At 38.2% G+C, this 10,136-nt stretch overlaps 1 protein-coding gene across 4 annotated transcripts in view; it reads right to left on the bottom strand.

Annotated features, from left to right (window-relative positions):
• Positions 1-2,708: 2,708 nt before the first annotated feature.
• GNA13 (G protein subunit alpha 13) overlaps positions 2,709-10,136 on the bottom strand; it is a 47,611-nt gene continuing 40,183 nt past the window's right edge. For all 4 annotated transcript variants that reach the window (XM_002748656.7, XM_078374497.1, XM_035301623.3 and 1 more), the window contains one exon: positions 2,709-8,339. In XM_002748656.7, the coding sequence (XP_002748702.3) occupies positions 7,767-8,339 (573 nt within the window). In that variant the 3' untranslated portion in view covers positions 2,709-7,766. The remainder of the gene's footprint in view (positions 8,340-10,136) is intronic.

Raw genomic sequence — 10,136 nt, 5'->3', positions numbered from 1 at the left:
GATGTGAGCCACCATGCCCGGCCTTTATTTTTATTTTTAATTTTTTTCGAGATGGAGTCTTGCTCTGTCGCCCAGGCTGGAGTGAAGTGGTGTGATCTTGGCCTACTGCTTACAACCTCTGCTTCCCAGGTTCAAGCGATTCTCCTGCCTCAGCCTCCCAAGTTGCTGGGATTACAGGTGTCTGCCACAGGTCGGGCTAATTTTTGTATTTTTAGTAGAGATGTGGTTTTACCATGTTGGCTAGGCTGGTCTTGAACTGCTGACCTCAAGTGACCCACCTTACCCTTCCAAAGTGCTGGGATTACAGGTGTGAACCACCATGTGAGGCCTACAGTACGTATTTTAAAATACTGCCCTGGGTCATCCATTGAGGATTTGCCAAATTTTCCAAGTCACCAAAACAGACGTCTGGTTTAACCTGTAGATCTTGAGTTTCCTACATTCTTAGGACCGAAAAGTCTGCCTTTCCTAGAATATTGAGGGAAGCTGTGTCCAGAATTGACATTTATACTGAGTGGAGGAGTATGTTGATTTTTCTTCCCCAGGAAGATTCGTGATAGGAAAATAGAAGCTATCAAGTCTTTTTTAAAGTCGATGGTTCTTCCATAATGACCTACACTGCAGCTTTAGACACGCTTCATTTTCTGCTCCTGCCAGCTGGTGAAGGGGAGAGGAAACATGAACAGAAGGGAGTGAAACAGGTCATTTTGGGAAGGCATCCTGTACCAACGTGACATTCTATGGTGCCAATTAACCAGGATTGTGCCAAAACACTTTGCTACAAATAGTTGTGTTCTGTTTCTTTTTATACAGAGAAATATTCCCTTGTTCCAACAACAGCATAAGAAAGGGTGTTTTTGTTTTTTAAATGACCTCTCAGTTTGGGGATTCAAATACTCAAGTGAGTCTAGTTTCAATTTTTAAAGATCTTAAATCTCTCCCAGAATTTAATGACCATTTTCCAAAGTCACAGATTTTTAGATATTAATATTTAGACTCCAAGTCCAAATTTTCTATCCCAGTTTTTCTTGACATGTTAGAGGTGAGGCCCTGGAAAAGAATTTTGGTTTGCAGGAGAGGTTGGAGCCAAACCAGCCCAGTAGTACAACCATTATCTCCAGACATTTCCCAACGCCTGCTTTGCAATACCAAGAGAAAGCCCTTCGTTCTGTTTAGGGGATGAAAAGTACAAGCACAGCTTTATCTCTGTCTACTTATTTATTTAGAGACAAGGTCTGGATCCACCACCCAGGCTGGAGTGCAGTGGTGCCATCTTGGCTCACTGCAATCTCCACATCCTCCCAAGTAGCTGGGACTACAGGCACACGCCACTACGCCTGCCTAATTTTTGTAAAGACGGGATTTCACCATATTGCCCAGGCTGGTCTCAAACTCATGAGCTCAAGTAACCCGCCGGCCTTGGCCTCCCAAAGTGCTGAGGTACTGCATGCAGCCGTAGGTTTCTATATATGCTAGTTAAGAAAAGGCGTAAACATGCCAAAAGTGATTTGAGACTAGCAGAAAGTGTAAAGGGAAAAGCTGAGTAGTAACCACACAAGGTGCACCTGATATGATTTGATGACAATCATGCTTTATCTCTGTGGTTCCCAAACCCATAATCCAGTCTACCATGAGAAAAACACCAAATTTCAACAGACGGATATTCTACAAAATACCTGACTAATACTCCTCAAAACTGCCAAAGTCCTCAAGCCTGTAATCGCAGCACTTTGGGAGGCCGAGGCAGGCAAATCACTTGAGCTCAGGAGTTTGAGACCAGCCTCGGCAATATGGAGAAACTCCATCTCAACTAAAAATACAAAAGGTAGCCATGTGTGGTGGCATGCGGCTGTAATCCTAGCTACTTGGGTGGCTGAGGCAGGAGAATCACTTGAACCTGGGAGGCAGAGGCTACAGTGAGCCGAGATCGGGCCGCTATACTCTTAGCCTGGGCAAGAGGGGAGACCCTGCCCCCCCAAAACAACAACAACAACAACAAACAAAAAACAAAACACCTGCCAATGTCATCAAAAACAGAAAATCTGAGAGACAGGGAGTCTGTTAATTTACCAAGAGGAGCTGAAGGAGACATGACAAGTAAATGTAATGTAGGGGAAAACTAAGGAAATAGGAACTAAGTATGGGCTTTAGTTAATAACGTTATCAGTATTGGTTCATTAATTATGTCAAATGTACCAAACTAATGCAAGATGTTAATTATGGGAACTATTATAAGGGCTGTGGAGTATAGGGGAACTCTGTACTGTCTGGACATTCTTCTGTAAATAATATAAAATTTTTTTTAAAACGATGAGTGGTAAACATTGGTTTGTCTTCAAACATTAATTACAACAGACATAACAGAATTATTAATACTGTCTCAGCTGGATGAACTGAGCTCAGGTATACCCTAATACAGTTTCAGCGACCTTAAGAGGAAAAGAGAAAAACAAGCGGTTTCTCTTTCCCAATTCCCATGTCAAAATATATTAAGTGTCTGAGAACTTCTTTGGAAGAAGTCCACATCTCCATTTCTAGTAAGAAATTTCTAGACTAATATTTAAGCCAAGTGTTGTTGGGGATTCTGCTGATGTAGATTTCTGTCTTAAGTCAGTCCCTCGATGAAACTTTTGCTTTCAGACTTTCAGCATCTGCTTTACACTTTACAGTTAGCAAACTGTTAGTTTAAATAACATTGTAGTATTGAATCATTTACAAATGTTTATTAAATGTCAGTAAATTTTACAAAGCAAATATTAATAGCAAGAGGCAAATGTTTTGCAAAATATGTACAAAAGGAAAAAGCTGTAATGAACTAGCAACTCATTTTATAAAATCAAACCATTCTTTCCACTTTTAGACCTCCTTTAGAAATAATTTATTGCCCATCCTGAACTAAAGCACTGACAAAATTTACAATTATCAGATAATGTGCTTAGTTCCTGGAAAGTTATAAAAAGATATATGTTAAAAAAAAAAACAAACCCCTAAGCCACAAAAATATTTTATACAGAGCTAATAATACAAATCATGTTTGTTAGGTACAGTATTTATGAGGTTGTTACAAAATATATTTTATAAGGCTTCTTGTGGTAAATGAGCTCTCACCAGAGCGGAGTAGTACAGAAAAGCCATTTCAAACGTTTTGCAATTCTGCCTTAAATAAGAGGTAAAATGTAAATGGCATAGTTTGTTCCACTGTTGCATATACTTTGCAAGAATTAATCTCTACCCTTTTCTTTCCTAGTACCATCAAATAGGCATGATTAAGGACAAATGTATCACTATGGCAAGACATACTATAAACACACTTTCTTAATACAAACCAAAATCACATACCAAGTACTAGATGACTTTCAGTGATACTCACTGATTGAAAATTTGTGCATAGTGAGTTCCAGCATACTCTGATCCATCTGTAAACTTTCATTAACAGATTTGTATAGGTCACAAAAATCTCATCAACCCATGAAATATTGCCATTATCATTCATGCTTTTAAAACAATGTTTCACATAAGCTCTCGCATTTGAAACCAGATGGTTAGACCTGACTGCCACAAGAGTGAACATAACTTAAATGCTAACTATACATTCAAGTACAGACATAAGAATGCTAGTAATACAAACACTGTACTTCAAATAATGTCGTTAATCACCTACCAGCCTAAGGCTAACATCTACTTGATGGAACTTGCAAAAGCCATAATGTCCAACTTGTTTAAAATGTTCAGGCTTAGACTTATACTTCAAGCTCTAGTGTACATTTATTAAGCCCTAATCTCGTACCATCAAAAAATGGGCATGTGCTATATTTGGGACATGCAGACACACCCACACCTACCCATAATCTCTCCCCTCCTGTTTACTAGACTGAAAAGCCACCCTGTATCCTATCATTAAAAAAAAAAAAAAAAAAAAATCAGTGCTTTTAGTCAAGCAGCATAACACAAGGACAGATCATCTGTGACTAACAGAAGTGAACACCTTAAAATGATGGGAGACAGACAGAGTAACTAGATCCTAAGTCAGATTTCCAAGTGAAAAAGACATGAGCAAAACTTCTGGATTTGATTCCTCAAATAAAACTAAAATAAATGAAATGGTAACAGAGTGACTTTCTCTAAATTTATTAGGGAGTTTGTTACAAATGTTTGGGCTTTACAGGCATGATTTCATGGATTCAAACAAGAAATTAACACTGATAGCCTTCTCATGACATACACAGAAATAACATTGCTACAAACTGCAACAGAGAATCTTGCTTCAAATGGCTTGGTTTGGGGTTTTGCCTAAATGTATCATTATATAATGAAAGCACCAATTTGAGGGTTTCTCAAATAGTGATTTGAATTTCAGGACATAACAGCGTAACATGGTAACTTTATTCTTCATATATAAATAAGGCATAACCGGATGTGTATTAATGTGGAAAATACATTTTATCAAAAGCATAAATACAAGTATTTGGGTACACACTGAAAGTTAAGATTTATGTATTTCTTCTTACAAAAAATGATAAGGACATATATCTGTTGAATCTAAATCAGTACTTCTAATCATTTCTAGTATTAAGGTCATATTATTTCCTTCTACTTTAAACCAACTGCCACCAACTTAGTAAGGATTTCCCTAAACAGCCTCAATTTGAGAGATTAACCAGAGGACCTTCTCTATGTAAAGCACATGCCAATACTGCCCTTTCTTTAAAGAAAATAAGACAAAATGAATCATCTCTTTCATTCCACATTGCTTTCTTTGGTTGCAGCGCACGCCAGTGCCCTTTCCAGACAATAAAACTAAAATGAAGATTTCAATTTAGTATTTGGCAGACAGCAACAATGCAGGTTATTAAAAATATTAAAATGGCAGAGGCACACTTTGAATTATTCAGATTTTCAGAAAACATTTGACAAAACCCTTTCTCTATAAAAGTTATAGTCTAAATTTATGTTGTTGTTCTGTAAGGCAACTGTGTAAATGATACATTTCTTCAAGGTCAATGAAGACACTTGTGTGGTATTTCTTCAGAATTAAATGAGAAGGCATTCATATTTAAGAACAGAATGTAATACAGGATTAGGCACATTTTATTCCAAATCATAATCATAAAGATTTAGAAAACCAAATACATCAAAGAACTTTAAATTACTTTTTTAGAGACCGGGGTAAGTTGGCATAGTGAAAATTATGAGCACCTTTTCAATTCTGTTCACTAAATTTCATCTCTCTTCATAAAGTGGTATTTCAAAAGGATTCAGTTTTCATGATACAGTTATAAGACTCCTTTCAAATGGTTTTAAAATACAACACATTAAAAAAAATGTGGACTGAAGCCTTTAGATTGAACTTAAAGTTCTACTGAATGTCAAAACAAGCTTAAGTTGAATGTAAGTAATTCATTGACTCAAAATTGATTCTAAAATTTAAAAGAATGTTGATTCTGAGACATCACATGCAGCAGGGAAGAAAATTGCAAATGCCCAAAATAACACGCTATTTGGTGTTTTAACACTTCCTAGTGGTAAGTCAAAATGGGGAAACTTGGTGATTTCTGCTTTGTCAGGCAATATCTACAGTTCATATCACAGATCTTAACTATTACTTAAATAACATGAAGTGTCCTCTTTCCATAGAGATCTAGCTTGAGTCGTCATTGGAGTTCAATGTTTTTGGCCATTCAGTAAAACTGTTTGCAAAATGTATGGCTAAATTCTCCACCGAATAGGCCAAATGTTACTGTGCACATTCATATATTCATTAGCACTGCCATTACGCTAACTTTGTGAATTTAAACAATATATTCTTTTTGGCAAGAGGCACTAGATCTAAGTAGAACTAATCAAACATGCATGAATGATATCATGAACACCTGCGTCACGGTGCCGGGCTACGTGGCATGAAAACGCTGGAAGTTACATGAATTTAAGGACAGTAGAAGTTCCAACATGAGAAAAGTCAGGTATGTTGGCCAGGCATGGTGGCTCATGCCTGTAATCCCAGCACTTTGGGAGGCTGAGGCAGATGGATGGCTTGAGGTCAAGAGTTCAAGACCAGCCTGGCTAACATGGTGAAACCACGCCTCTACTAAAAAAAATACGAAAAGTCAGGTATGTCAAGAACAATCCCTGGTTAGTTCACAGAAAAGCCCCACTCTTGTATCAGACAGCAAGACAGAACGACAGCCACTGACTTGGAAAGACTGGGTGATCCGCAATGACCAGTCCTTCAAGGACCAATAAAATACCTGAGTGCACAGCCAGCTATACAGCAACATGACAGATATCACAGTCTTAGAATTTTAAGAAAAAGAAGAAAAGCTGTCAGACTTTTCTAACTGTCACCAGCCTTGGACTTTTGTTTCTCTGATTTAATTTTAACACTACATAAAGCCTATAAGATAGTATTTCAGTACTGCAAATCAGCCATTCTGATGAGTTCACTATGAATGCATCTGCAATCACAAAGCTACTTCATGGACACAGTTTAATTTGGTAAGCAGTGGGGGGAGGTCAATGTAATCATCTTTAGGTGCGAACTAAAAAATACTACTACTTATCCTTAGAAGCATCCTTAAAACATTTAAAATATACCTCAGAAAAGCTGGACTTTCATAGAACACAATTATACAAATGTATACATACTGTATCTTTTAGAGACACACCAAGAATGAACAGGAATCTCAAATAATGCCTTCTTGAATAGTCTGACAGAACAATACTGCCCTTGGCAAGCTCCAAACAAACAACAGTCCCATAAATGCCACAGTTTGTAGTTGGTGGGAATGGAGAGGACAGCAAAAGATAGATGTTTGTGATGTTACAACAATGATTTCCTACAGTAAGGACTGGTCTTTACCGACCAACCGAGATAGGGCTTAAAAGTGAAATACACGACATTCTGGAACAGGTTAAGTTTATTTAGAAAGTTCTGTTATCAAGTCGCTTGCAGTTTTTAGTTGCTGCTATGGCCACAATGTTTCACATATGGTACATTAAACTACATGATAATTAAACACGATTAAGGCAAATTCTGTTTCACTCCTTCTGTTTCACCAAAACGCCATAAATAGCATTTGCTTGCCTTTTGCTCTCCCGCCGTACCACCTGTGAACTCTTCATCAGCATCAGACCAAAGATCCTTATGTAAACTTGAAAACACTAAGAGCATTACCTTCAGAAACACAGACATTTAAAAGCAAAACAGCTGCTGTGTATACAAGCAATTAAAATATGAAGGCTAAACCTTCTATAAATCTACAGAATGCCATTTCTTGGATCAAACTTTTTTTCTAACAGCCCTTTCAAAATAGGTCACCATTAAGCTAGGCAGCAAGTGTCACTGCTACGTGTAAGGCAGACAGAAGATATCTTACTTGTTTTGGAACCCAGTATTCCTAACCTCATCCTTACAAGTATTTAAAGACACCTTCTCTACTTGGCACTGCAGGAGAATTCAGTTGGAAAAGCAGAATTTAAAGCTTGAAATATGCCTAGTCTGAGGTCGGCTGGGAAGTTTTAGCTGGACTTGAATAGAAGCCATAGTGAAACAGATCAAAGCCTGCATTACAGCAAATCTTGGCAATGTGTCACTCAACAGCTTTCAGCCACAAACCCAAGGCTGCAGAAAAAGTACTAAGATTTTCAAGAAGTTAAACACAGAATCAAGATTGTTCTAATTCTGGTTGTAAACTGCTATTTAAAAAACAAAACACACAGAAAACAATCAAAAACACAGAAAAATATTAAAACAACAAGTCTTTTGTACATCACTGTAGCATAAGCTGCTTGAGGTTGTCATGCAGAATAGTATCCTTCACGTCACGGAAAACAAGGCGGATGTTCTCTGTGTTGATAGCAGTGGTGAAGTGGTGGTATAGGGGCTTCTGCTGCTGGTCCCGGCGTTTGTTCCGGAAACATTCCACTAGGAATTTTTGGACGTCTCTTAAGCAGTGGGGATCCCCTTCAAACTCTAGGAAATAGTCTTTGATGCTCACAATTTGCACCTTCTCCTCAAGCAAGTCTGTCTTGTTTAAGAACAGAATTATGGAGACATTGCTGAAAACCCGGTTATTGACAATTGTTTCAAAAATGTTCAGAGACTCTGTAAGGCGATTGGTCAGTCGATCTTCCATAAGCACCTGGTCAAATTCACTTGAGGAAACAAGGAAAAGTATTGATGTCACACTGTCGAAACATTCAAACCAACGCTTCCTTTCTGATCTCTGACCACCTACATCAACCATTTTGAAAGGAACATTTTTTATTTCAAAGTCATACTCATGAATGCCTTTGGTGGGTCTTCTGGCAAGCAGAATATCTTGTTGTGATGGAATATAATCCTGGAAAGGAAATAAATGGTTTTATACTTAGTAATTCAGAAGTAATTAGAATTTTCAATGGACTACTAACTGGACTAGTGAATAGATATGCAAACAAAATGATCTTTTAAATTACATTTTCAGATATATTATTCTTATTATAAAATGCCAAGACTGGTCAGACATGGTGCCTCACGCCTATAATCCCAGCACTTTGGGAGGCTGAGGCAGGAGGACTGCTAGAAGCCAGGAGTCTGAGAGTATCCTGGGAAACAGAGCAAGACCCCATTTCTGCTCCCCGCAAAAAAGCCAAGATACATTAAAATGTTAGCAGGACAGGTTCAAAATGTACTACAAATGGCCAGAATCTACTTGTTTTCATTCCTGCAACACTACTCAAAATTTAGGCTGAAATCTTATCAATTGTTCTCACCCACCTTCATTGCTATATATCCACCTGCAATCTTACTTCCCACTATCAGCCGCTCTTTGTTCTAGCCAGAGTGATCTTCCTGTCTGCATATCTACCTTCTCCACACTGCTCCTTGCTCCTCTATTAAAAGCAATGGGATGTGAAGGATCACTTCCCAGTTCCAAGTTCTGCCCACCTCTCTCTAACCTACTCTAAATGTTCTTTTACTGTGCTACCCCACTCATGACTTAGAATGTCTATGTTTTCATTGCTGCTATATTATATGTGTGAAAAACACAGTCTCTACTATAATTATGTTCCAGCTTTCTTCCTTATTGACCCAAAAACTCAAACTAGTCACTTACTGTGAGTGTCAGCATCTCTGTGAAATGGAGGTGATTACATTGGCCTGTCTACCTGAGAGGGAGGGCTGTTGCAAGGATCAAGTGAGCTCTTCTCTGCACTCTTGGTCAGTGAACTACAAGACCCTGAACAAACAGAAGCTCTGGTCGCACAAGTCACTAGCTATTCTATGATGGCACACTTTCTTGTGCAATGCAACTGGTTCTTCCTTCTCAGTCTCGCATTTCTTCCAAAACTACAATACAGTTTCCTGGTAATACATGAACAGAACAGCTAATATAGATCAAGGTAAAAATATCTTAAAAATCAAGGTAGAATTTAAAACTGCTGTTATTCACAATGCTGCATTTTATGCCTTTCTGAATAGTGTAATGATACTGAAATTTCATTACAAGAATACTCATTGTCTCAAAATGGTATAATAGAAGAATACATACGTGTGTGTGTGTGTGTGTGTGTATTGGTGCATGCCACCACACCTGTGTGTACACACACACACACACACACACACAATTTTTGAGATGCAGTCTTGCTCTGTTGCCCAGGCTCAAGTGCAGTGGCACAATCACTTAGGTTCAAGTGATTCTCCTGCCTCAGCATCCCGAGTAGCTAGGACTATGGGAATGCACCACCACACCTGGTTAATTTTTTGTATTTTTAGTAGAGACGGGGTTTTGCCATGTTGGTCAGGCTGGTCTCTGATCTCAAGTGATCCACCTGCCTTGGCTTCCCAAAGTGCTGGGATTACAGGCACGAGCCACTGCACCCAGCTGGAATTAAGAATTTTAAAAAAGTAAGCAGGTTCTTAGTTACTGGCAACCAACAGCCAGTCATTAAATAACTCTAGGGCTCAAGTGTTAGCTTTTTCATGTTTTCTTCTAGCTTTTGTTCACACACATGCCTACTTTACTTATAATCAGCATATGGACACAATATTCAGCCTACCTCTATGTTTTTGCTTAATGTTTTATTGTGAACTGTTCCATATGCTGATACAGTCATGCCTCATTTTAAAAGATAATAAAATATACCCAGTGCATTAA

The sequence above is a fragment of the Callithrix jacchus genome, chromosome 5 (assembly GCF_049354715.1).
Source record: "Callithrix jacchus isolate 240 chromosome 5, calJac240_pri, whole genome shotgun sequence".
NCBI classification, from domain to species: Eukaryota; Metazoa; Chordata; class Mammalia; order Primates; family Cebidae; genus Callithrix; species Callithrix jacchus.
Note: the sequence above shows the minus strand (reverse complement) of the source record. Positions and strands in the feature narration are given on the sequence as shown.